Consider the following 27,530-nt stretch of genomic DNA (forward strand, 5'->3'; position numbering starts at 1 on the left):
AGCGGATTTAAACATTCTGTCTTAGCCACAGTTCTGGATGTCCTTCGTAACAGGGAACCCTTGTGAGCACTTGTTCCTCTTTAAACTCTAGGCCTGGTTAATGGGAGAAATAGCATTCCTTAAACAGCAGAATCTGTGTCCCTAAGAGTGACTAGCTAAAAGTTATTAAGCGGCAAAATTACAACAGTAATGAGGCTGTACCACCTTGTGCAAAAAGTCTGGTTTCACAGTATCACCCTATTGGTGGTAGGATGACCCTATTTCCCAGCTAAGGAATATTGCCTCCTGTGCCAATCTTTTAGTGAGAAGCAGGAGTGTGTGTGAGTTGCCACTTTAGAAAACCAAAGTTGACACCTTAAAGTTTGCTCCTGAAGGCTTTTGGAATTTGGAACACATGCAGAGCAGTAGCTGGCAAGTTGGGTGTAGGGAATTCTTGCTTTCAGTGGAAAGGCAGTGGTTTGTGCCTTTGTTAAGGAGCACGCTGGGAATAGGTTATCAGGATATACCAGAGGAGCATCGAATATGTAACTTCCAGTGGCTGCGAGGAAAGCAAGTCTCCTTACATGGCTACACTGGTTGCCGTAGACTTGGGTGTGAGGGGCTGAATGGGAAATGTTGACTTTCACAAGTTGTTGCCTGGAGTGGTGGTGTGTGCATTTGACATTGTAATGTTGTTCTGACTTGTGTAGCCAAAGATGCTGCTAGCAGCACTCTGTAGCTCTTTGGAAAAAAATCTTGATTTTTCAGTTTGCCTGGACATGTTCTTTAAAGCCTCCTGAAGCAGGCCAAACCCTTCTTTTCTGGCATTCTCTTAGCAGACAAGATAAGCTCGACAGCTGAGTGAACAATAAGGGGCTGTGAGGCAACATGTTGAGTGAAAGCAGCCTTCTGTGTATCATGTGCATGGAAGTGGTGGGTTCGGGGGGGGGGCAGGCATAATTCCGTAGTTTAGGACAGGCTTGGCATAGATAAGCTCCTAGGTTAGGTTCTTGATTTCTTTGGTTTAAAAGACCGTGGGTTTTAGGGCTAGATAGACCTCTGCCAGTGTGATCTTGGAGACCTCCAGCCTTCCCCAACCTGGTTCCCTCCAGATGCGTTGTGATTATAGAGATGGGCATGTTCCTGACCCTGAATAAAGGAAGCACTTTAAAAGATACCTCAGGAGTTGTCAGGGGTGGGGGAGGGAGGGGGAGACACACCAGGGTTTTTTGACCTGTTTCTGCTTTCTTTTACTCAGATGCCCCAAATGGGAAAACCGTAATACTTTAAAACACCGTTTCCCAGGGCTCTGTCATGTGGATGTCCCTCACGATGGGACATGGAAGCCAGAGTGGAGCTATGCATCAGATATGGGCTTACTCAATGGCCACCAAAGTAAATGGTCTGTAATTTTGGACGCTGGGGCATGTGTATGTTGTGTTGTGGGGGGTGACCACAGAACCTGACAACTTCCTTAGACCTTAGTGCCAGTCTGGGTAAGGGCTAGCATCCCCACCGCCCTGGTGTGCTTAACACCTTTACTACTTCAGTTATTCCAGTAAGAGTGAACTCATTCTTATTTGGGGCATTTGTGTGTGTGGGGGGGGGGCATCACCCTAACATTAACCCCATGAGGATGTGTGTGTTCAGTACGTCTCTGTGCCTTCCCTCCACGTGCATTAAGCCACAACTGTTGGCATTTTGCTAGCATACAGTGACAGCTGTTTTTATGTGCCAACAGCTCAAGCCACAGCACTGGCAATTAAGTGGTTAGGAAAGAGTGCAGTGATGGTGGTACCGCCAGTTTGATATCTATAATATGGTGATTTACTAGTGTGTGTTCGTTTTGCCTTGCTCGGCCACCAAAGCAGTGTAGTAGGAAGCTGAGTAACAGCACAGATCTGGGCAGAGGGGGGAAATGGAGCTGACTTTCTCTCTCAGATGGGCAGGTGTGTTGGGCCACCGTAGAACTGTGTTGTCCCAACCCCATGCACTAATATTTGCTTACAATCCTTTCTAAGGGGGATGTAGCAGATTTGACAGAGTCCTGCTGTAAGTAGACCAGCACAAGGAAATACGCTTGTCATTGTTACGTTTTATTCAGATGGGTAGTAGCAAATGTCCAAAATGCACTGCTGATGCTGCTTGGCTTGCTTATAGTAAATCTTTATTTTACTTGGATTTGATAATTCCCTGTGTACGCTATATTATCATAACTTTACTGTTTGGCTTGAAATTATTTCCAAGCTGCCATGAGAGCCCTTTTGGCATCGAGGTAAGATGGAACTGGTAAAAATGACTCCATCAATTAATGTTTAGCTTTAAAAGCAGGGTCAGCAGAGAATGCAATGCTCTGTAAGGCTTTTCGGAAGATAGCTAACTTTTTGCCTGTGTTTTCCTCCCCATGCATTGAAATTTCTGGGAAGTTTTGTCTTCGGCTCTGAGGCTTCCAGAGCTTTGGTGACCTCTGAATTCCAGAGGTGCAGTGCAGTGGCTGATTTCTTTAGCCTCTCATGAAGCGAGTCAGTTGTGAAGTTATAAAGTCAGTGAAAAATATTTTGGGAATTAGAGGCTTGCACTGTGCTGATACAAAATGGATATACCAAGTACCAGGCACTGACATTTCTCAATCCTTTGGCTTAGGTCGTCAAGGTTTTTTGTTTTCATCATCATGTCCAAAGGGCTGAGGGCTCTTCTGTTGCTGCTAGACATTTGCAATGCAATACAGTCCATGCATATTCAGAAGTAAGCTCCATTCAGCTCAGTGGTAGTTACTTCCATGTAAACATATATAGGATTGCAGCCCTTGTGCTAATCTTTATAGCCGAACCCTTTTTCTTTTAATACAGAGCCCATTGAACCAGAGTGGGACGTAGCCACCAACTTTGTATATCCTGCAGGGTTATATTGGAAGACCTTTTCCCTCTTTCATTCAAAAGAGAAAAGGTTTCTAGCCTTCATAGCTATGTTTGAAGAAAAAAGTGACTTCTATGCTAAATCAGGGATCCACAATGTTTTTAGCCCCTCTGTTGGGACCAAAAATGCACACATGTACGTACACGCGCGCGCGCGCGCACACACACACACACACACACACACACACACTTTTCCTCTCCCATCCCTCTGCTATTAGTGGCAGGAAAACAGGATCTCGAAAGTGGGATCTCTGGAGGTTGGGAAAGGCATTCCCTAGTGGGTGGGATGTGATGGCTGTGGAAAAGATCTGTGAGGGAGTTGTTTCTCAGGCCTTGGGAGTGGGATGCCTGCAGCCTGTGGGCTGCAGTTCGTGGGTTGTGTACCCCTGTGCTAAAACAAATGGAATCAGAGGTCCAAACATAAATCATTAACATGATTTCTAGCTCTGTGCATTTCACGTTTGAAATGAAGGACTGTAGATTAAGTACATGCCCACTAACTACTTGGTATTTACTTTGTTTATGGAAATGCAATGCAAATTCTGATAACTGCATGTAAATTAGCTTTTCAGTATCCAGCTCATGGTATATTTCTTAAGGGCCTGTTGAATAAGAATGAGTCATCTTTCATCCAGGATCCATGCCAAATTTACCTAACTGTCTGAATTTTCATTATTTCATTTTACACATTTGTATTCTGTCCCTTCTCAAAGAAGCTCATGTGTGCTTTCCTCCTAATTCCTCTCAATAACCCTTTGAGGTAGGTCAGTCTTGAGAGGTGGGACAGGCCCAAAGTCACCCAGTGAATGAAAGGCACCAGACATTTAACACACTTTAAAGCTATTATCTTTAGCTAGTGAAGAGCCTTAACTTCTTGCTTTCCTTCTCTCCACTTCTAGGTAGTTTTGTAGTGGTCCTCCATCTGTGCTGACACAGGTGTGACTTCCCTGGCCACCACCCACCATCGTCAGGGCCGTATTTGCACCAGCATCTCAGAAGCAAGAGGAAATTCACCACTTTAAAGGTCAGTTGGGATCAGTGTAGTTTCTTTTTCTTTGGGGCCACCGAAGGTGCCACAAATGACAAACAGAGGTGGGTAGACTAAAATGGCTTTCGTGGGCTTGTAACTTCCACAGATGGACTTGAAAAGCAGGGTGAGCAAGCAGGATTGGATTTTCCCCTTATACACTGTAGGCCCAAATGCATAGCCCCAGCAAAGGGAAGGGAATATGCAATATGTATTCTTGTTGGCTATATCAGTTCTGTTAGGAAACAGTCCCTCCCTCACCCCCAGGAAACCACCACATGATGGGTGATTGGAGGGAAGAGCCAGCAGAAAGAGGTGTGGCCCTAAGGGGAACCCAGAAGGGCTAAATTGGGATGGCAAGATGGCCAAATATGGCCCCCAGGTCTGGGGTTCTGCACTTCTGCCCTAATGGCTGAGTGCTCTCCGGATGATGCTGCATATGAGGCTTGGTTGTGAAATGCCTTCTACAAAAACAATGTTTTTTGTTTTGAATGAATGAGACATTTAGTGTTGCACAAGTTTTATGTTGGCTGCAAACAGCATTCAATGGTTGGCTTTTTCCCGTGATGTTAATCTTTAAGAAACGTGGGAAGAAGTGGCACAGGTATCCTTCAGTGACACAAGAAAGGAAGTTGACTTTTTATTGGAACAAATTCTCTTGAACTGTGAGTGTATGTGTACGTGCTAAAAAATGAAATAAAAATGACAGGATGGGGAAGAAAAGAATAGTCCAAACATTAGGCCAGATGCTGCCTGCGGCCATGAGATGTGCCACAAGGTTTTTACCATCTAGCTGGATGAACAGTTCTGCAGAACTCAAAAGCTTGCACAATCTTTTGTGGCATTTCGGTTGGTCCTAATATGGGTATTGCCCAGCTGTGGATTTTTCTCTCTCTCATGAACCAGTGTGGGTCTAGTTGTTTTTTATGTCCCTTACTTGGGAGTAATTGCTCCTTAAAAATGAGGTCCTACTGCTTTTTGTTGTTGATCCAACCACAAACAGGCTGAAAGTGTTAAATCTTTTCCCCCCTGGCCTAATTAGCCTGTGGCTTTTAACACCATGGCTTGATCAAGGGGGTGGAGGAGAGTTAAAAGAAAAACAATGAGTTGCTTTGTTCTGTAACCCTCAGGTGGTTCTTGGCTCTGCCCCTGTGCAGTCTGTGGTGTTTTTCTTCCTACCTGTTCCAAAGGGAAAGCTTATGCATAGGGTGGGTGAACAAATGTCTGTGCAAGGTGTAAACATATTAGGGAAGCTCTGGTGGGTGGGGCTTTTTCTCCAAGTGTTTCTTAAAGTTGGCAGCATCCTGAGCTGCAGAGGGGAAGGGAAACAGAACATGGCATTTTCTTTTTTATCATTTAGGAAGGAAAATAGCTGTTTACAATGTAATTAAAAGAAAAGATTGAGGCTGCAATCCTATGTACACTTACCTGGGAGTAAATCTTGTTGAACTCAGTGTGGCTTATGTCTGAATAGACAGGTATAGGATTGCACAGTTAGTGTAAAGTGTAAAGTCTGGTTTTCACAGTGCAGTGTAATTGTACTGCTCTTAAAGATCTGAAACGAGGAAATAGATTTAGCAAATGTCTTCCTGTTGAGACTGAATGGGAAGCAACAAGGCTTTGCTTCATTTTTTTTTGGTATTGTTTTTGTTTAAACTCCTCTGTCTCATCTTTACTGTTTTTTGGCTTTTGGCTGACTACAGTGGTATTGCTTTAGGGCTGGCCTTTGTCAAAAGCCAGCCATTCCTTTTGCTGCCTGTAGCTTCTGATAGCCTGTTTATGTCTGCAGCCAATCTCTAATTCTGTAGCTCTTGTCTTCCTTTCCCTTAGAGCAGCCTTCCCCAACTTGGCGCCCTCCGGATGTTTTGCACTACAACTCCCATCAGCAATGACCCATCAGCTGTGCTGGCTGGGGCTGATGGGATTTGTAGTCCAGAACATCTGCAGGGCGCCAGGTTGGAGATGGCTGTCCTGAAGTGCCAGGATCAAAATGGAAGGGCATTCCTGTGAACTTTAACCTGTGATAATGCTTCTCTTTTACCCTTCATCTAAACGAGTCCATTTTTCCATAGGGCAACTGGCTGTTCTCTGTGTAGCTTTCATCAGAAGTACATGAATGTCCTGGGAACTCACTCCTCGGGGGCAAAGGTCAATTTCCTAAGGGAAGCATTTCATGAGAAAATGGCTGTAACTCTCCCCCCCCCCCCCCCGGCGTTTCTACTGCACTGTTAGCCTTCTGTCGACATTTTCCGTGGCAGAAGTTGTCACTGAAGGTGTGAAGGCAGGGACCTTACAAGCAGCTGAACTGAAAGCCTCCCCACAGATGGCCCAAGGTCCCCAAAAGACACCGAACTCTATGCTTGTGTTCTCTGTATGCCATCATTCCAGATGAGGCTTTTGCTCTGTACTTGTTTTAAAATGGGTTTTTATATAAAACTGTGCTTATGAAAACAGGTAGGCAAAACCTGCAAACATATTTGTTGTCCATCCTGCAACACTTCTGTGCCTTTTTTTACTCCTTCCTGCCAGCTGCAGTGTGGGAAGGTGCATGGATGGTAGTGTGGTGGCAACTTCGTGTGGTACCTCCCTTTTGCTTCGATGCCAGGACAGGCACCAGGTCTGAGGAGGACCCAGCCAAGGTGCCCTCTGGGCCACTCCACCCTACCCCACTGACCCCTACCAGGGGTGGCAGCTATGTTTTTTCTCCCTTCTTAAAGCTTTTTCTTTACTAGGACAGTGGGCCAGCAGTGCTCCGTTTTCATCCTTTGAAGCTATGTTCAGGGCCAGCTCATGATATTTTCCTGCCTGGGGCAAAGAACAAGATAGCGCACCCTCCCTGTGTCATGTACAGAAGCCAGCTGGACTGGGAATTGACTCTTACTTCAACACTGGTGACTGGATAATGTCCTCCACCACACTTGGGGAAGCAGGCTAATTTAGGGGCCCCAGGAGAGGCTGTATGGCAGTCACAGCTTTTATCTGCAAACAGAGGGGAACAGCTTGGCAGAGGTGATGGTGGTGGTGGTCAGGAGCAATAGCCGCAAAACTGCCACTACTGCCAGCCAGCATCTGCTGCCTTTAAGCAATTTCCTCACTCTGCCTAATGATAGGGCCAGTCCTCACTATTTGTTAAGAATAATTATGAGGATAATACCCTTTCCTTAAAGAAATGGCTCCAAGGCACTCTTTCCCTCTGGTTCTCAGGATTACCATACACTCAAGCATTTTTGACATCAGGATGATCGTGTGTGTCTGAAAAGTGATGGAATGAAACGGAATAATAGAATTGGAAGGGACTCCAGAGATCATCTAGTGCAGGGATGGGAAATCTCTTTTAGCCAAATTCAGTTTCAGAGAAGCACTCGGGGGCCACTTCCCAGTGGTGGGTGGAACCACAGGCGAAGGGGCAGGGCCAAAACACGAAAAATAGCAGCATACTGTAGCTTAAAGCTGTTACTTCCAGTAACAGCCCTTAAGACAGGCATTCAACCTTTTAAAATGGGGGGAAAGCTGTACAAAAACTGGGAACCCCCTAAACAATCGGTGATAATTGGAAAAGGGTTGGGGCCAGGGAAGAGAACGTAGCTATCTGGGGAAACCTGGGGGGCCAGATTGGGACCCCAGGAGCACCAGATTTGCCCCTGGGCCTGATGTTGCCCACCTTTGATCTAGTCCAGCCCCTGCTCACTGCTGGACTGTGTGGGGAGAGAAGTTTCCATACACTGATGAGACGTTTACATTTTCAGTTAGTGGTCTGATAAAGTGGAGTAATAATTATAATTCCTAAATTGTTAATGCCTTTTACCTGATGATTTCTACTTCTCAAGTTTCCTCAGAGATAATTTGTTGTGATGGACTGCACTCTCCAAAAAGTGTATGTGCATGTAGGCTATACGAAGCCTTCCATTAATTTAAAATTATCTAGCTTCAACATTTTATTTAAGAGCCGTTTTTGTGCCTAGTCTTTGTGCAGCCTTCATTTCCATTTTTAGTAACTTAATATATACAAAATCTTCCTTTTTAATACTACTGCCACACACCCCAAAATCTCCTAACCCCCCCCCCCAATTTTTCTCTTCATTCAGTGTTGACAGGTGCTGCTGCCGCTGAGGAAAAGGCTTTGGATCTAGATGGTGCTAGGCTTATTGTACTAATACAAGCAAGCAGCAAGGAAGGAAGGGGAAACCTTGCTCAACAGTGTCAAGGAAAGAAAATGAAGGTAATTCGCTCACTAGAATGCCTGGTTTAAGAATAAGCTCTCCTGTACATATTTAGGTTGTTGCTTACCTTGTTCACAATTAAGGATAGCTGGTGGTGATGGATGGGTCCTCTCCCCCGCCCCCCATCCGGGTCCTCCAGGTGCCTGCCAAGCCATTGCCCTCATTCGCGTGCCTCCCTGCAGTCATTGAGCGACCCACACCTACCCTGCGCCATTATGAGCGCCCATCATTCCTGTGGTTGCCATTTTGAGGGGGAAAAAAGGCTATTCAGGAACTTCCATAAATTTAATATTGCACACACAGCAACCATAAAGGGGCCATTGATGCCTGTAATATTGCATAGATGGGGCCTTTATGGCTGCTATGTGTGCAATATTAAATTTACGGAAGTTTGCGAGTTGCCATTTCCCCCCTGCAAAATGGCAACTGTGGGAACAGCAAGCGCTCGTGGACGGCTCAGGGTAGGTGAGAGTGGCTTGGCAAGCATGAAGGGGCATGAGTGGGGGCAGAGGCTTGGTGGGCGTGACCCAGAGGCGCAAACATGGGGGGGAGTCCATCAGACTCCTGGACAGAGCCTGGTGCCCTCACCATCACTAATAGCTGGTCATGCAAACAGGCAAAAATTAAGAATCCTTTTACACAAATCGTGATGTGCGATGATCCTTTTTTCTTCACACGTTAAGGCTGGAATTCTAAACACAATTACTAGGACCTCACTTCAGAGTAAACATTCATGGGATTAGGCGGGAAGTGTGTTTTCAGGTGAATATGTCTTTAACAACAGTTGTTTAAAAAGCAGATAACCCACAGATGTTCTTCACTGGGATTACTGTAGTCTAGTTCAGATGTTGGCATAGCAGTTTGCTACTCAAGACAGGTCCTGCATGGTTGGGGCTCCCTGCAGTTGTTGTAATGTGTGTAACTGACTTTCCATCTGGATTAGCCATATGGGGGTCTGACCCCATACTACTGGCTTCCAGGGCAGCGTGACTGATGACGGCGTGGAGATACTGCAGTCTGACTGATCCAGGTGGATCTGGCTGATTATACATTGTGGAAGCAGTTTTCAGTGGCAGTTGCACTGCTGTGTAATGCTTGATTTGGAATGGGATGCAAGTATAAAATGTGAATAGCACAGCCTTTCCCAACCTGGCACCCCGCCGAGGTTTTGTAGTCCAACTCCCATCATCCCCAACAGTCCTGGTGGCTGGAGATTATGGGAGTTGTAGTCCAACACCTCTGACATCAAGTTGGGGAAGGCTGGAATAGTGCATGCATATGCCCTCTATGTATCTCCCTCGGCCCTTCATTGGCTGCATCTTCTGGCTCTTAATGAATGTGTGATGAGTTACATAGGGTTATTGCTTCCATGGCCACATTATTGGACACATCTGACTCTCCATCTCCAGTAATTCATCACAGATTTTTTGTTTGTTTGTTTCTGCTTACAATTCCAGAGGATAAACTCAGAAGCTTAAAGCAATCTTACAGCAGCAACATCAGGCTTCCGTAACTGTTCTGAAAGTGTGGATTTGCCCTCTTGTTGACATAATGATGGCCACCGTCATGAACTTGGCGAAGATTGCTGAAAATGGCACTGCGGGATCGCAAAGCGTCAAATCCCCATCAAAACCTCTTGCTCCCAATCGGATTGGCAGGAGAAACCAGGTAAAGCACTAAACACTTTTTAGAGGAGTCCCGTTTTTGCAGAAAGCATTTTGAGGGTGCCCCCCCCCAATAAACTGTGACACAAATTGGTACATCACAGGTAATATGAATGTTTTAATTTTATGAAGGGCCGGCTTATGCAGGCCCTGTCACTTACCCCAGACCTGCCCTGCCTGCCCTTGGGCACACACTCAAGGGATTGTGCAGGATATTGTGCAAACTGAAAGTAGATGCATGCAACCATTCTATAATAATAATTTTATTAGATTTATGTACCACTTACCATATTTAAAAAATGCCCTAAGCTGTTTACAAAAAAAGATATTAAAATACATCAGAATAAATACAAAAACATTTTATTTATTAAATAATAGTCATGGTAGCTGGAAAGACCTTTTTCCTTGTTTGCAAAAGTTTTACAAGCTGTGTCAGTGCATCTGCTTAGGACTCATGTTTTTTACACTCTTTCTCTCCCTATGCTGCCCTGCATCTCCCCACTGCTTCCTCTTCTGTGGGCTTTCCAGGGCAGGAAGAGAACGCTTCTAAACTTTCTGCCTTGCGGCCTGCGAGTAGGGCTGTTGCGAGCGCCTGAGACGAGGGTGGAATCCAACAGACTCCCCCCTCCCCCCTGCTTGGCCTCCTGGACACCACTCACCGAGTCACAGAGCACTTGCAGGTCCATTCGCCAAGCGATCCAGGAGTGCCCCGCAGCCACCCACTCATTGATGCGAGCTGCCATTTTTACACAAGATGGTGGCTCCGTAATTTCCGTATTTTTAATGTTCTGCAAAATGGTGGTCGTACAGGGACATCTCCACAACATTAGAGGTATAAAGAGCCCCATTAAAAATATGGAAATTACGGAGCCATCATCTAGCGTAAAAATGGTGGCTCGCATCAAAGAGTGGGTGGCAGTGGGGCACTCACCAAGTCCTCCAGGGCTTGCATGGCCCAGTGAGCAGGGGCGGGTGGCAGCGGTGACTTGGCAAGCTCCCTACAGGCATGTCCATCATCCCTACCTGCAAGTGTAAATTCCTCCTCCTGAAGGTAGGGAAGAGGAGTCTGTTAACAGACAAGTTACTGGGCCTCTTGGCACCCTTCCTATCCATCCAGCCTTCTCAGAGCCTTGCTATCAAGAAAACACTTTCAACCAATACACTGGCAAACGTGCCATGCTAAAGAATGCATAGCAGTGAGTGCTGGAGATCACTAACAGCCCTGCTTTTGCTAAATGCAGCTATTCAGAAGTCCTGATGGCTTTTCAGAATCGGAGGATGAACGAAGAATAAACAAGATATTCAGATATAACTGTTCCACCATTCTTCTTTTTTTCCTACTTTTGCAAGGCTTTCAGATCTGTCACTGTGCTTCTCTTAAGCTTATCTCTTCCACAAGCACCAGAAACAGCAACTTACTAGTTTGTTGTTCATTTTTTCTGCCACAGAACCAAAGTTCCTTGGGAACTGAGTGTGACTTGGCAAGGCATGTATTTCCCACCAGGCCTGGGCATGGCTAACGTTGGATAACAAGCAATTTTAGACCCTGGAGGGATCAGATTATAGTATACTCTGCAGTATGCTCACTTTGGTAGAATGCCGTGTTAGGATATATGAATTACCCAGCAGCTTCTTGGTTTGCTTGCCTTTGTTAGGACAAATTTTACAGCTCAGCTTTAGGGCTGGCTGGCTGAGAAAGCCTCCTACTCTGCTCTCTGTCGGAAAAGCATGAGGGGGTGAGAGGGTTGGTTGGTTGTAGCTTTTGCTGGGAGCCACTGACCTTTTAATTCCACCAGCCGTTTGACTGGGCTCTGGATCAAGAGAGTAAATGTGACAGGATTAAGAGAGATTCTTGCATTATAAAAATAAATAAATAAAGGACGGAAGGAGGCCAAGAATCGCTTTCCCTGTAGGTCAGCATAGAAATTGGCTACTAATCAGTTCTGCTGTTTAAGCCACCCTGTGATATCTGGGTAGGTGCAGGCAGGTGAGCCAGAGATAATTCTTTTTTCTTTTTTTGGTAGTATTCCCTGCAAGACTGATATAAGAGAACACAGTGTTATTACCAACAGCAGTCACCTATCCATCAAGAGAGTGGTGTTTCAGGATTGGGTTTGAGGTTTAAAAATTGCACAGCAAGGGAGGAAATGTTTTGTTTAATTTCATTGCTGTGAATAGATCTGTACCAGTCAGTCTTACTGTGTGGTACTATTAGCCATGACAGAAAAAAAAAACCAAGCCTCCATGTTCAAAGGCAATATATCTTTGAATACCAAATGCATAGTGTGAACAAGTGTGCCTTCGTCATCTGCTTGTAAACTTTGTAGAAGTATTCGTTGGAAACAGAATGTTGGACCAGATGGATTTTCTTTTATCCAGTCCAGCAGGTCTCTGGATTATTCGGTGGCTTTCTGTGTCTTTATCCTTCTAACTGTATTTATTCATTACATTTAATTATGTATTAAATGTATATACCATCCAACTGGCAGATGCCCTTCAAGGCAGTTTACAGTCGGTATGACAGTGGAATGTTTAACCCATAGCTCATTGATCTACCTGTAAAGAAACTTTCAAGTTCCATTGTAACGTTTCATTTCTTTATTAAGAGGGCACTCGCGCGTGTGTGTCTTTTTTGGTACGTGTGTGTGTTGCCAAAGGACTTTAATCCTAGCCAGAGACTATGTCCTGTTAAAATTTTATAACACTTGCTCCCCTCCCCTTAATCTGTTGCCACAAAGTGGGGGCTCAGTTTGCTCTCCAATGACAGGGGAAGTCCAACCTAACAAAGAACTCCCAAGGAAGTTTTGCCACCAGTCTGGGAATGCCAGGACACTTTAGTAAAAGTCAGAGTTGTTATCAAATTAGCTGCTAATTTTGTCTCTTAACTCAGGGAAGTAGTCTTCCATCATCAGCACAGCTCCCGCCCTGCAGCAGAGTGCTATGCTTTGACAAGCTATAGCTGATGAGCTGCTTTCACAGAAGCTGCACTCAGCCTTTTGCACTTTACACTGTGTCAAACAAATTCTCCCTCTTGGCTTCCCTCAGTTTAGGTTCGCTGCTTTTATAGTATGCAACCCAGACTTGGAGTGAATGCTAGCAAGAGGTGTGTTTTTTGGCGTAGAGGTTGGATTGGGTTGTGTTGGGCTAATGTTAAACCCAAAAGCTGGAGCTAATCAACTCTGGTTGAGCTGCCTTGTGCATTTTGATCCTTGTTTTCAAGGTGAGGAGTAATTATCCTTTGTTAATTTGCTAATTTCAAAGGGGTGAGCATTAGAAAGCAAGGCTCCCAAACAATAAATGGCATTGCACAGAGTGACAGATAGCCTTCCATCGGCAAGGGAAGTGTAGTCTGATTTCACAGGAAAAGCCCTTGGGGATTAAACATCTAAATGGTCAGCACAGCTGCAAGGATATTCTTCCCAATATGTTTGTTCGGCTCTGAGACAACATTTAACAGGGGCAGCAGTAAAATTGGATCTGAAGGTTACTCTATAAAGTAGCTAGATATGAGAGGTCTTTGGGAAGAACTCTGTGTAGCATGCACAGCATATGTCATCATGGGAATATGTGTGTGCACACAGGTGTGTGTTATGTAAAATATGCATAATAATAAGGGAAAGAGTGTGTTGGGGAGAGATTATCTGCCATTTCACATCCAGAAAATGATTGGCCAGCAGTTTTTAAAGACAAGTCAGAAGAAAACACTTCATACGATGAATCATTAATTTGTGGAACTCATTGCTACAAGAAGTTGCAAACACTGGCAGTATAAATGGATTCAGGGAATACACCGAAGACAGGTCCGCTGTAACCTTCCTCGACCTAGCACCCTCCACATGCGTTGCTCTTTGGGCATGCTGGCTGGGGTTGATGGGAGTTGTAGCCCATCACATCTGGGGGATGCTAGGTTGGGGAAGGCTTATAGGAAGCCAAAAGCATGCATAACATTTTTTCAGAGATAGTATGTCTCTGATTACTAGACAGCGGATGAGTATTTCAATCATATACTTATTGTGAACTTCCCTGACGTATCTGCTGGATACTGTCAGTAGGGGACAAAACAGCTGCACTCTGCCCAGAGAGAGAGAGAGAGACATTCATTCTGTTTCTATAGTGCCCCATAGCCAAAGTTCTTTGGGCGGTTCACAAAACATATATGGTTGTGAGCCTGTTGCTGTGTAAGAGATGTTATTTTTTTCTGAGAAATACTTAAGCATTAGAGAGTTGAAACCCAATTTTCAGTGGGTTTATTTATTACTTGTTGTGAGAAGTTTTTACTGAATGTGTGGGAAAGGGAGTTCAAAAAGAACCAAGCACTTAAAAGCCTGTGAAGTCTCTGAGCATAGTCAGTCCTCTCATTGATCTAAATGGACCTGGTTTAAACTCCTCATCCTTAATTAATGGTATTCCAAGTTTATCCCTTCATTTTCTTTGGAACAGATCTAAAAAGATGAAAGGAAATAGTTTTATGAATGTGTATAGTAAACTGTTACAGAAGCTCATAGGAAGGAAACAAGGCAGCAAGGCCCAGCGGATAGAGGAGAGAACTGGGGCCTGAGTAACAATCCTAATAGAGGAGGGGTGCAGAACCTCTTTTAGGTTCAGGGCTAAATTCCATTTCAGAAAAGTTCGGCGGGGGGGCTGCATTCCAGTGGTGGGTAGGGCCAACAGCAACAGGGGAGGGCCAAAAAACAACAACAACTCCCCCCCAGCCTATTGTAGTTTAAAGCTCCTTAGGAGAGGCATGTCAGCCTTTTGGAAAGGGAAAAAACCTGAACAAAAGCCCGGGAACCACTAGGGTTCCTTGGCTTTGGGGTGGTTGAGGGTGGTTGCGGGGAAGGGGGTGTGGCCATCTGGGGAACCCTGGAGGACGGCCAGATTTGGCCCCTGGGCCTGAGCTTCTGCACCCTGCAATAGAGCCACTCTATTAGGCATAGAGATGCTGCAAAACATGCGAAGTTTTAAAGAGACATCAATTCACAAGCATTTGGGGCAATGTGCCCAGGGTGGGGGGCACAGTTGGCTGCATGCTTGTGTTTGCTGCCTTAAAGCACTGGGATACCTGTGGTGCTATATAAAGTGTGAAGCAGCTCTTGCCCAGGGTTTCTCTGATGGTTAAGTTCTCTCTGCCTCAGTTCCAAATCTTCAGAATGGAAAGGGTACATCTTCTTCGTAGTGGTATGCATTTAGATTTATGGTCCCATTCTGAAGGCTTGGAATAACCAAAGGTGGGGATTGGGGGAGATAACTCTTCGTAAAACAGAATAGTATTTTGTCAGACTTAAAATTCATGGGAATTTTCTTACCCTTTCCCTTTGTGGATTTAAATGTGCACAGGATTGCAACCTATTTGGGATTAAATTCTATTGAAATTGCTGGGTCAGGTTTCTTAGTAAATATGGACAGATTCAGGCTGTACATCCTGTGACCCAGAGGCCAGCCCAAACAGGTCGGTCTTGTAACACTTAAGAAAGGTGCTTAGGTTTTGGACAGAGCCTGACATAGAATTGTGAGAGTGAATGTCAAACCATTTTGGGGTGTGCACACAGCATCATTTCATATAAAGTATCTAAACTGTACTGGTAAGGTGCAGTAAAGAACTGGCCCTTTCTATGGAATGGTGGATACAAGAGAGGACGATTTAACTTGTTTCCACCCTAAACTTCCATGCTGTCCTTGGTCTGAAAAGCTGGGGTCTGACTCAGTGTCTCAAGGGCATGTTTATACACCACACACACACACACACACACACACACACACGATGCTCTTTTTCTCTTGCATGGGATGGAAATACATTCTTCTGATTTCTGATTGCAGCAGTTGTAAGGAAAGTTTCAGTCATCCCTACAGCCTGCTTGTTTGCTTGAATACTGAAACCACTTGTGCACCAGTCATTATCTTCCCCACCTCTTTCCTTCTCCTCTCCCCGCCCCTCGCTCCCCAAAACATCCTGGTGCAATTGCAATTGAGGACATTGCAAAGTGGCCAGCTTTTCAACTAGCTAAGGGAATTTTTCTCTTCCTTCTACTATGTCGTAATATTTTTCTTTTGGCAGTTTCCTTCTACCCCATGTTTCATAGTTTGCCCTGTCCCTAATGTTTAGAGTGCACAGTATTTCCTTTCTCTGGGTAGTTTTTTAATTGGGGTTCTTCAGAAGGTTCTTGGAGGATCAGGAATGATTCGCAGTTTCTCTGAGAGAGAGCTTGCCGCCCGTTACTGACCTTCCCCTGCGGTACACAGTTGCAGGGTCCGTTGGGTGCATTCTGAGGCCCCGCTCTATATGTGTAGTGTGTGTGACACCCCATATGTGCCGAATTCCTGTCCTGAAAGGCCTAGCACAATCCTCTGCAATATACTGGGGTTCCTCAGTGGACAAATTAATGTGAAAATCAGTGTGTACCTTGAACAGATGAAACATGAAAGCCACTGCCGTATCTCATTCATCCTTACAATCTGTGACATATTTAGGTTGTTACTGTTCTTGTTTTTATTGATGGGAAAACTGAGGTTCAGTATGTTACATTATCAGGTTCCAGCTAATAAAATCCTAAGACAGGGCATTATGCATGATGTGGAGAAGTTTTTTCACTCTCTCATCACACTAGAACTAGGGGTCACCCAATGATGCTGAGTGGTGGGAGATTCAGGAACAATAAAAGGAAGTACTTCTTCACACAGTGCGTATTTAAACTATGGCACTCGCTACCACAGGATGTAGTGGTGGCCACCAACTTGGATAGCTTTAAAATGGGATTGGGCAAATTCATGGGGGAGAAGGCTATCCATGTCTATTAATCATGATAGCTATCTATTACCTCTAGTATCAGAGGCAGTTTACCTCTGTATACCAATTGCTGGGGAATATGAGTGGAAGGTGCTATTGCACTCATGTCCTACTTGTTGGCTTCCCATTGGGGCATCTGGTTGGCTATTGTGGGAAACAGGCTGTTGGAGTAGAACTTGCCTTGTTTGGAATAGTTTCTGTTATGCTACGTGTACGCTCTCTACATGAATGTCAAGGGGGCAAAATCATACATCTTTGAACATTTTGATTTCCTTTTAAAATGTGCACCGCGAACCGTTGTTTGGATTTTAATGTTTAAAATGCATTTTTACATGTATTTATTTTTTTAAAACAGGAAACAAAAGATGACAAGTCTTCCTATATCTGTCCGCTGTGTGAAAAGATTTGCACTACTCAACATCAGCTGACTATGCATATTCGTCAGGTAAACTGCTAATTTTTTAACTTCACATTGAGCGTGTCTTCCTTCTCTAGAGATCAATCATCATGGTTCCAATAAAATATATTGGGATCCTCATGCAAACCCAGAGATTATGATTGGCTACCATCTTATAGCCCCCCCCCCCCCCCGCAAATTGTATAGATACCACAGATGGTGCTTTCTTTCACATTCTCTGTCCTTGCAGTTTTCTGCCACTGTTTAAGTTCCCACCCTTTCTGTAGTGTTGTCAAATAGTCAGAGCTGCTCCTGTTTCATCTAGGGATAGGCCAAGAATTTGTTTCACTGTTTATGGGAGAGTTGGGGCATGTGCAAACATTTATCTGATGTTTGGGAGAGCGTGGATTGCTGGGGTGGGGTGGGGTGGGGTGGGGATGGGTCAGCCATGTTTCCCCCTCAGGAATGCCCCTTCGTCATGTTGCATTGTTCCCAGGGGCATTTGCAGCTATATTTTCAAAGTTCACAGCAGCTGGTCACAGCCAGGCTATGGCTTGGCTTTTTAAAATGGTAATAGAAAGAGGGAAGGACTCATAAGAATCCTCCCCTGCCCCCAAAGTCAAAGTACCCGAAGTTCTCCCCACCTTTTGCAACGGACAGTGCTTTCGTAAAAGTTATGGCATGGGGCAACTTCAAACCCTTCAGGTCCCATGCAAATTTAAGTTGTTGAACACAGGTGTTCTTAGGTCATCCCGCCACTGCTATCTGTGTCTCTCTTCTGAACAGAGCAGCTTTTTAAAGGGCTAGGAAGAGGAAGGAATAGTGAGACACAGATGAAGTTTTGGAATTGCAGGAATGTGTGAGACATAAGTAGAAATTGAGAAATGCCTAGTTTAGGAAGAAAGAGGATTAAGCTTGAGGTGGGACCTGATAGCAACTTTCATGACCTTTCTTTTCAAATTATCTTGAACACCCCCAGAAAGAAGAGGGTAAATGAACATTCACTTGACAGAGTGAAGGATAAGAAATAATAGCTTAAGCATGGGAAGAAAGCAGATTTCACTTGGCTTACTGGGGAGGTGTTCCTACCAGTTGAACAAGAGAATAGATTTCTTGGAAGAGTTACAGAATTGCATTGCCTGGCCGTTGTTGTTTTTTAAAGTGGAAGACTAGGTGAGAACCTCTTCTTCTGTGGTTTAGGCCTTCAGGCAGTCCTATTTAGTTGGTGACCTCTGTAGCCACTCCTCAGGAGCGTGTGGTGGCCTCTGCTGAGGCGCACGCACTGAGGCACTGTTAATGGAAACTGGTGGGTGCGCACGGAGGCTGCACGTGCATCTGATGTAACTTGTGTGACCATGATGACCTTAAAAAAAATTGTTTGGTGCACCTGCAACTGGTGCAAGTCTTGGTGGCCGTGTAGACGAGGCCCCTCCCAAAGACCTCTCAAACTGTGCTCCTGAGTGAGCACTGCCCAGCTGCGAGGCCAGTGGCCTACCCTGTGCTCTTGTGCAGATGCCCCATGGCTCAGTGTGAGTTGTCCCACCGTCCTTGGGTAGTTGGACTAAAACAGGGGTGGGCAACTTGTGGTGGTCGGGGGATACACCCCTGCCCTCCACTGCTGCCCTGCCAGTTGTGCCGCTGAAATTCAGCGGCATGGCAGCAGCAAAACAGGCGATTTGATTTTAAAACAAGGAGTGCGGGGAGCATGTGCCTTGTTTTTAAGCAAAATGGCGCTCCCAGGACACTTCCTGGGGGCTGCGAAAAAGGTCGGGGCTGCATGCAGCCCATGGGCACATGTTGCCCACCCCTGTAGTAGATGCTCCATAAGGTTCTTTTTTGAGGTCTGATATGCGCATTCAGAATAAAGGGCGTGTTACAGCATGCTCTGTTTTGCTGTCCTCTCAGTTTTAACGTTTCCTGAAGGCTTCATGACTTCACGCAAAATTTAACACTCGTTACGCTACACTTAAGGCAAGTGAGAATAGTTGTTCTCAGCCTTCTGGCCTTTCAGGTGTTTGATGTGTGGCCACCACCACAGTCTTTGGCTTTTTGCTTATCTGCCTCTGCTTGAACTTTCCTGTAATATTCTTTATTATTAGGCTGAACCCCAACTGGAGAACTAAAAGAGTTTGTGTAACTTAACACAGGTATTCCATGCTAATTTAAATCTTAGATGATGATGATGATGATGACGACATGCACTTGACTGGCATGTCCTTGATGCTGCACAGGAAGAACTCAAAATGAAAAATCTGTTGCTTTCTTTAGCATAACACCGACACTGGTGGGACAGACCATTCCTGCAGCATCTGTGGAAAGTCTTTGAGCTCCGCAAGCTCCCTCGATCGCCACATGCTGGTGCATTCTGGTGAAAGGCCTTATAAATGTTCGGTATGTGATCAGTCCTTCACCACCAATGGAAACATGCACAGGTGAGAGCCAGTGTGGAAAAAGGTTGATAAGCATGTATGTGTGTGTGTTTGGGAGACTGTTTACAGCGTGTACTATTCCATTTCAGGGCTGCCATCCAGGGTCCATTTTTGGCATATGTAGTCAGCCTCCTGACAGCCGCTCCTTGCAATGCATGATAGGTTGCTTTAGTAGGTCCCCTTGGTGGAGCAGCTTTCTGGATGTTCGCTACTGTCCACATGGAGCTCTGTTTGATGTCATAGATTGGGGCCCTCCCCTCCAACAAGTTTGCTAATACCATTAATTTACAAGGATTTTATTGGGGAGGCCACCTATTGGTTCTTCAGGACCTATCTGTTGCTTATAACCCCTGGGTCTAAAACAGAACCACCCTCTGTACAACTTTATCCATTAGCAGAGAACCTGGCAATCTACCTCAAAGACAAAACGATGCTTCCCATTTTACCATTTGACAATTGCTGTTAGTGAGAATGTGGATTAGAAGTTAATTCTTCTTTTTTAAGCCCACCATCCACAATGATGGGTTAAATTGATTTGCTGCTCTGCTTTGAAGGTTGTAACACTTTTCTGATAATACTGTCAAATTTGAGAAGGTGGAAGGAAAAAGAACATATTACAAGAGCATTTCATCCTCAGACAAATATAAATTTATAGATAAGCATAAATGTAAGCATAGTCATTTTATATGCATGGCTTTATGTATTTGTTGTTCCACATTATCTAAAACACCTCTGAATACAGTTACTACTATGCTTGTCTTTTTAAGAAGTCGTCCTGATACGCTGAGTACTTAATTCCTTGAGTAGCAGTGCTAATAGTAGCACAAAAAGAAAACAATCTTGTTCTTTAACCTGCTTTAAGCATCGTTTTGCTCACACAGATGAGCTAGATCTTAAAAACCTTTTAACCCTATTTTGTTTCTGTGTTTCATGCTGGGCCACCAACTGGTACGATGTAGCAAAAAATTGCCCCTCAGGAGACACTGCTAATTTGCGCCTGATTTGTGGCTTGCATCTGTTTACATAATTTGTTCTGCAGTACCTAAAATATGTTACTGATTAAAACATAAGCGTTGGCCTACAAACATTTCTTCAGGAATTGCGGGGGTTTTGAGGCTTCACTCTTGTGCACTTACTTGGGAGTCAGTACCATTGAACACGGTAGGATTTAGCTTCCAAGTGAACTTGTATAGGATCAGGCTGCACAAAAGGGAATCGGCAAGGGCTGTGAAGAGAATGGAGACTGCTCAAGATTGCGTCATCTCTGGGCCAAACTAAATGTGATGTGGGAGATGCATGACTGGATCTCCTGATTGTCTTGTCTTTTAAAACTTGGAAGGCCTGTAGAATTTTCATCAGGTGCAGAATGCAGCACTAGGGGAGCTCACACGCTCTGTTGGCAAAAGTAAATAGGAACTCCTCCGTGCAGATTTGCATTTTCCCTTCTCTGATCAAAAGCCAGTGCCAGAAGGGAGCCCATTCCCTTGAGAAAACAGTCATTGTATCCTGAATCAAGCAAAGGTGGGGCTCTTCAGGCTGAAACGTTAAGCTACCACATTTGAGTCATATCTGTAAAGGCAAGACTTGGGCCACACATGTTAATATGCCTTGGCTTCCTTTCCAAGAAGTTGTTGGGACTGCATTTCCTTAGAGGGGGTTTCATAGCATCCTCACTGCACTCCTTGTTCAGCAGTTCAGATCCCAGCTTTGAACTCTTTTAGATACGTATTGTAGAGGTATCCTCCAAAAACCATGTCTCAAGCAGTCACAAGGGTGGGGCTGATTTTTCTGAACCAAAGCTGACGATGCTTTGGCTGCTAATGATGGGAAGGCAAGAAAGTCTTTTTAGGATTTATTTACGTATTTATTGATGTTTATATACTATCTTATCTGCTAAAGAGCCATCAAGGTGTAGTATGCAACAATTTAAAACAATGAAACCTTAAAACAATAAAAATAAGACAATTAAAAACAGTAAAACCTCACATTTTAAAAGGCTAATTTGAAAATATGTGTCTTTAAACCTTTTCTAAAGGCTGAGACGAGGTGGGGGGTGGGCAATCAGTTCTTGAGAGAGCAGATTTTATAGTTTGGGGCAACAGAGAAGAAAGCCCTTTCACACATGCCTGACAAACAAGCCTTTAAAGTGCCTCTCCTGCAGATCTTAATACCTGGGCTTATTACCTGTCTCATAGCGAGACAGGGAGTCCTTTAAGTAGCCGTATCCTAAGCCATTCAGGACTTTAAAGGTTAAAACCAAAACCATGAATTGAGCCCATAAAGCAACTGGCAGGTCTTTCAACACAGGTGTAGTATGGTCCTGATACTGTGTACCAGTTAGCAGCCCAGCTACCGCATTTTGCACCAATTGAAGCTTCTGGACTCTCTTCAGGGGTAGCCCCATGCAGAGCACATTGCAGTAGTCTAAACGTGATGTAACCAAGGCATGGATAACGGTTGCCAAGTCAGAACGATTCAGGAAGGGTGGCAGCTGGTGCACCAAGTGTAATTGTGCAAACACATGCCTTACCACCACTGCTACCTGAAGATCCAGGGACAATGTAGGATCAAGAAGCATGCCCAAGCTTCTATTATATGCATTTGTGTCTTATTCTTCCTTTATGTAGTTAAGTGCAGCTTACGTTTGTCTCCCTGATCAGGTCCCGACTCCCGTAAGCTTCAATGGAGCTGTATAACACTGGGTGCTTCAAGACCCCATATCTTTCGGGTCTATCACAAGCTGCCATTTCCTTATAGTTACGGTTAACGTCTCCTTTTTTCCGATAAGCAGAATAATTAGATCTGCTATTTAAGATTAACAAACAAATCCAGCCGTTTATGTTTTCGTATCCAAATGGGAGCTCCGCTTCTGATCTTCAGAAGAACTCACCTGGCCAGTTAGAATGGGCAAAGTCTTACATTTGCTACTTGATTCTCTCTTAAAAGTTTTGTTGTTCTTTAAATCCCTTCATGTTTTGGGGTTCTCAGTGAAATGATCCTGCCATGAGCCATGTTGATAACAGTGACTGAGTTTTGAAAAGATTCGAGGTGTGGTGGGGAGGCGGGGTGGAACAATTAGGTTTTATGTCAAAGACTGCCCGTTGTTGAGGATCTGGCATTTTGTTTAGAAGTGGAATGTACCGATAAAGATTTGTTTCTGGCCACATCCCTAAAACGAAGGAATAATAATAGGGGAAGCATTTCTGTAGTGTCATTAGCTATCTCTGTTTATTCTCAAGGCTACACTTCTCCACATTAGGAACTACTTGTGGACTAGATGCTGCTGCAGTGTCAAACCGTTCCAGCTCAGACAGACTACTTCTGCTTGGAAGCTGTTGAGTGAAAAACCCACGAAAATGGGCTGCTGCTGATCTTCACCTCCACCACCAGCAGTGCTCAGTGGCTGAATGAGCTTTGCTGCGTTAGGCTGGAGGAGAAGGGCCAATGAGAAACTGCTGTGGTCTCATTAAGCCTCACAGCAAGAAAACATGAACTAATTTTAACATTAGGATAACTCTCAGGGCATTCGATTAACTTTGACCATTTTGCACCCCTGTGCAAATTTTGTTCAGGGCAGGTTGCCCGTATTGCATCCTCCTCGTTGCATCTCCTGGTATTGTCCTGAAATGCAGTAGTGTGTTTCAAGCACGACAGCCTGAATATCAATTTAATCATGCTTGCATATTAGCAGGACACTAGAGAGAAGGCATTAGAATTCTATTAACAATCCAGGTTGCAAAGTGGAGGCCTCCCAGGGATTGCTAGCTGTGAAACATACGACATTGTGTACCTCTGGCAACACCAAATGTATCATTCTACCACATCAGCATTATTATTATTATTATTTTTACTTTGAGCCTAACTAGTGGGTACAGCTGGTCCCTTTTCCTCCAGTACTGCATAGTTTTCTGTTTTCGTTTATTTTTTAAACTCTCCAAAATAAGAGCATTTAAAAAGATGACCAAAGTGCAAAGTGGGGAAAGAGTGGGATTTCTTATGCTCCTCACGTAAACGAATTACCTGGGGTGAGAGTGGGAGGTTTCCAGCAGAGGCTAGACAGCCATCTGTTGGGGATGCTCCAGCTCTCGATTTCTGGCACTGAGCAGTGGGATGGACTACATGGCCTGCAAGCCTCCCTTCCAACTCTGATTCTGTGAGTCTACAGACTCAAGCAGTACGTGTGATGTCACATTCAAGAGGTAGGTTTTTTTTTTTTTAAGTGCATTAGATTCTGCCATAAGGTAGTTTTTTAAGGAGATGGAAAGTACCAGTCTTTCATATACTGTACATTTTCTGAAGTCCCTTTTTTATTTTTATCTGTGCCTAATCCTCATAGTAGATAAACAGGTTTGGACATGATCTCACTGATAGGGTCTTATCTCCCTGAATTGACTGCCCATCTTCTCAGCCTTGATGACAAACCAGCTGGGAGCGCAGTCCACAAGGAAGTTTTTGTGCAGAAGTTCCATCGTAATTAATGGGTGTGAGTGATGCAAGAACATTCATGTGCTGTTGTGCTGCTCCCATTCATTTCAGTAAGAGGACTTCCCTGTAGATTCTGTCCTTGGTTTTCTTTTGAATTACTCATTGCTTCTTCCTCTTTGTCATCATCCTTGACTCTGACTTGTCTGTTGCTTCCCACGTGTCTAAATTTTCCTATGTAACAGAGCTTGAACAGAATGTCCTTCACTGTACCATCCTGAAAATTTTGGACTGTGGACGCTTTCATCACATTGCAGCTTAGCTGTTTTGCTCTCCGGACCTCCCTTTAGGTACTTGTTTTCACACACACACTGCTTGTGCATCCTTTTTCTCACGGTGTATTAAGCGACTGGCCTTTTGGGTGTATGGTATTTCATTCCAGAGATTTGTTTCAGGTTGCATCCTGAAGGATGGGCCCCAAGATTTGTATTTGGAGTAAAGGAAGTAGGAATCTTGCCTTCTTTCCCTTAATTTCACAGATTCGCTCCACTCTGTCCCTGGATCTCCTGATTGCCTTTGTTTGTCTGGAAGCTTTTTTATTTGATCCTTTGGAGCATTGCTGATTTAATAGCCTAATCCTGCACAGAGCTGGCCTTAGCAGCAGCTAATGGCCCTGCTGTACTGGCACTGAAGGAAAGTCTCTATGCTAGCCTTCCAGAACCTGACGCTCTCCAGCTGTTTTGGGCTTCCAGCAGCCCCAGCCAGCATAGCTAATGGTCAGAAATGTTAGGAGTTGCAGTCTAAAACATCTGGAAGGCACCAGGTTGGGGAAGGCTGCCCTATGCATTGTGGGAGTTCTGAACCAGAGGTTTGGGAGGCAGGGAGGTGATGTAGCTGAAGAAATACCCCTTGCCCCCAGCACCACATATGAAGGCCTTTGGGAAGCAGCCCTATTCCCAAGGGTGGGTACAAGCTGTGACAACATATTTTATTTATTGTATTTTGTTACTTAAAAAAAATCTAAACTGCCCTTCATCCAGTTGGATTCCAGGGTGGTGTAAAAAAAGATAGAGACAAAAATATTTAGACAAAATACACTACAATAAAAACAGCCACTTTCATAATAGACTAACAAAGTATACTAGAGGTGTGTGTGAGAGGTTGTGTGGATGATGAGAGTTTCTATGAAATGATGTGGAGTAGACTTTCATACCTCAGCTGTATTTTAATTTAATTTAATTATTGATTGATTGATTGATTGATTGAATTTCTTAATCGCCCATCTGGCCAGTCACCTGGCCACTCTGGGCGATGTACAGCAATACAATTTTAAAACAGTAACATTCTACTTCAAAACATATTTCTAAAAATAACCTAACCTACCCCAAATGCCTGCCTAAACAACCATGTTTTTAATGCTTGGTGGAAGCTCATTAAAGAGGGGGCATGGCAGAGTTCCCTAGGGAGGGAGTTCCACAGAGTGGGGGCCACCACAGAAAAGGCCCTCTCCCTAGTCCTAGCTGTCCTGGCTGATGGGACAGAGAGAAGGCTATCAGAGGCTGATCTTGTTAAGCAGCCTGTCTAGTGTTGCTGGACACTTAAGATAGGCTGGGCCGGAACCATATAGGGTTTTAAAGGTCAAAACCAACACCTTGAATTTGGCCTGGAAAACAACTGGTAACCAGTGCAACTCCTTCAGCACTGGAGTGATGTGATCTCGCCAGCGGCTGCCTTTAATCAGGCGAGCCGCCGCGTTCTGTACCAGCTGCAGCTTCCGAACCGTCTTCAAGGGTAACCCCACATAGAGCACATTACAGTAGTCTAAACGAGAGGAGACCAGGGCATGTACTACCGATGGGAGCAGATGGTCGGGAAGGAAGGGGCGCAGCCGCCGTATCAGATGGAGTTGATACAGCGCTGTCCGGCTCACAGCTGACACCTGAGCCTCCATGGACAGCTGGGAGTCCAAAATGATCCCCAGGCTGCGGACCTGGTCTTTCAAGGGTAGACGTACCCCATTCAACACCAGGTCAACATCCCCCAGCCTCCTCTTGTCTCCCACCAAAAGTACCTCGGTCTTGTCAGGGTTCAGCTTCAGCCTATTCCTCCCCATCCAGCCACTCACCGTCTCCAGACATTTGGACAGGGATTCTACAGCCAGCCTTGGTGAAGATTTGAATGAGAGGTAGAGCTGCGTGTCATCCGCATATCGATGACACTGCACCCCAAACCTCCTGATGATAGCCCCCAGTGGCTTCACATAGATGTTAAATAGCATTGGGGAGAGGATGGAACCCTGTGGCACCCCACAAGTAAGTGGCCACGGGTCCGAAACCTCCTCTCCCAGTGCTACCCTCTGGTACCTGCCAGAGAGGAAGGACTGGAACCACCGCAATACAGTGTCTCCAATGCCCAACCCCTCCAGGCGGTCCAGGAGGATACCGTGGTCAACGGTATCAAAAGCTGCTGAGAGGTCGAGGAGAACAAGGAAGGAGCATTCACCCCTATCCAGAGCCCTCCTCATATCATCCACCAAGGCAACCAAGGCCGTTTCTGTCCCATGCCCAGGCCTGAAGCCCAATTGAAATGGATGTACCTGCTCAATGGGATGTTGTTTACGGACTGACTTTTTCATGTAGAGAAATCCATGTCGTCCAGTGGGGGTGGGTGGGATCATAGCTCAGTGGTAGAGCCACATGCAGAAGGTCCCGGGTTCAGTCTCTGGTGTCTCAAGTTAAAAGGGGTAAGGAGCAGGTGATGGGAAGGACCTCCACCTGAGACCCTGGGGACCTCCTGCTTGTCAGTGTAGAGGCCATACTGGGCTTGACAGACATATTTCCTGACCTGGGAGAAGGGAACTTTCTATGCATTGTTTGATCTGAAGGGTGGAGAAAAACTGCTTGCACATAGAAAATGGGAGATGGGTGCTATACTACTTGATTATATGGCGTGCAAGAAATTGGTCTTCGGTCATCTCACTACAAATCTCTACTTGCCTCATAACAGCTTAAGTGATGCCCCAGCTGTATAAACTCCTTCTTTTCAAAATTGTTCCATCCCCCTCCCTGTCTGCTTCAATTCACATCTATATTTTGACTCTCTGCAAGAGTGTTCTGTTGCATGCCTCCCAAAGTAGTTTTAGAGAAAGCAGACATGGAAAAGACAAAGCATTAAGTATAAAATAATATGTGTTTGGTTTCTGAATTAGTGCATTTTAAACCAAACACATAGTATGTGAGTAGCTCCAAGGCAGTTTTGTGTTGCTGTCAGGCACCACTCATCAGAATCTGAAGAATGTCATTTTATAGCTCTCAAGGTTGTGGAGATAAGCTTACAGGCCTGGTGGCAATTCCTGATGAAAGCTCAGCATGCTAGTATAAAGATGCCCAAGCGCCTGTTGGTCCTTTCTAATTTTTTTTTTTTTAATAGAAAACAAAGTCCATCTAGTCCAGATTCCTGCCCCAAAGCCAGGATCCTTCACTTGCCAGTTGACTCTCAAAGCAGTGTTTAGGTGTATATGTGTTTTTAAAGCTCACTTTCAATTGCGGCTCCTACTTCTTGCTTCATATTTAAGGTTAACATTTCAAGGATAAGATTACATTGTTCATCAGCCTGCCTGTTAGTATCCATAGCATTCACATAACTGTTCTTCAGATTTATGTCAATTATTCGCAGTGGGAAATATGCAAACTA

The 27,530-nt window shown here is 44.8% G+C and overlaps 1 protein-coding gene across 23 annotated transcripts in view; it reads left to right on the forward strand.

The window, feature by feature from the left end:
- RREB1 (ras responsive element binding protein 1) overlaps positions 1-27,530 on the forward strand; it is a 161,992-nt gene that overhangs the window by 69,363 nt on the left and 65,099 nt on the right. For all 23 annotated transcript variants that reach the window (XM_084850374.1, XM_084850378.1, XM_084850376.1 and 20 more), the window contains 5 exons: positions 3,794-3,918; positions 8,007-8,140; positions 9,599-9,809; positions 16,945-17,034; positions 19,255-19,418. In XM_084850374.1, coding sequence (XP_084706500.1) covers positions 9,693-9,809; positions 16,945-17,034; positions 19,255-19,418 — 371 coding nt within the window. In that variant the 5' untranslated portion in view covers positions 3,794-3,918; positions 8,007-8,140; positions 9,599-9,692. The remainder of the gene's footprint in view (positions 1-3,793; positions 3,919-8,006; positions 8,141-9,598; positions 9,810-16,944; positions 17,035-19,254; positions 19,419-27,530) is intronic.

The sequence above is a fragment of the Heloderma suspectum genome, chromosome 4 (genome assembly GCF_057233095.1).
Source record: "Heloderma suspectum isolate Gila_16-S chromosome 4, 16-S_ref, whole genome shotgun sequence".
NCBI lineage: Eukaryota > Metazoa > Chordata > Lepidosauria > Squamata > Helodermatidae > Heloderma > Heloderma suspectum.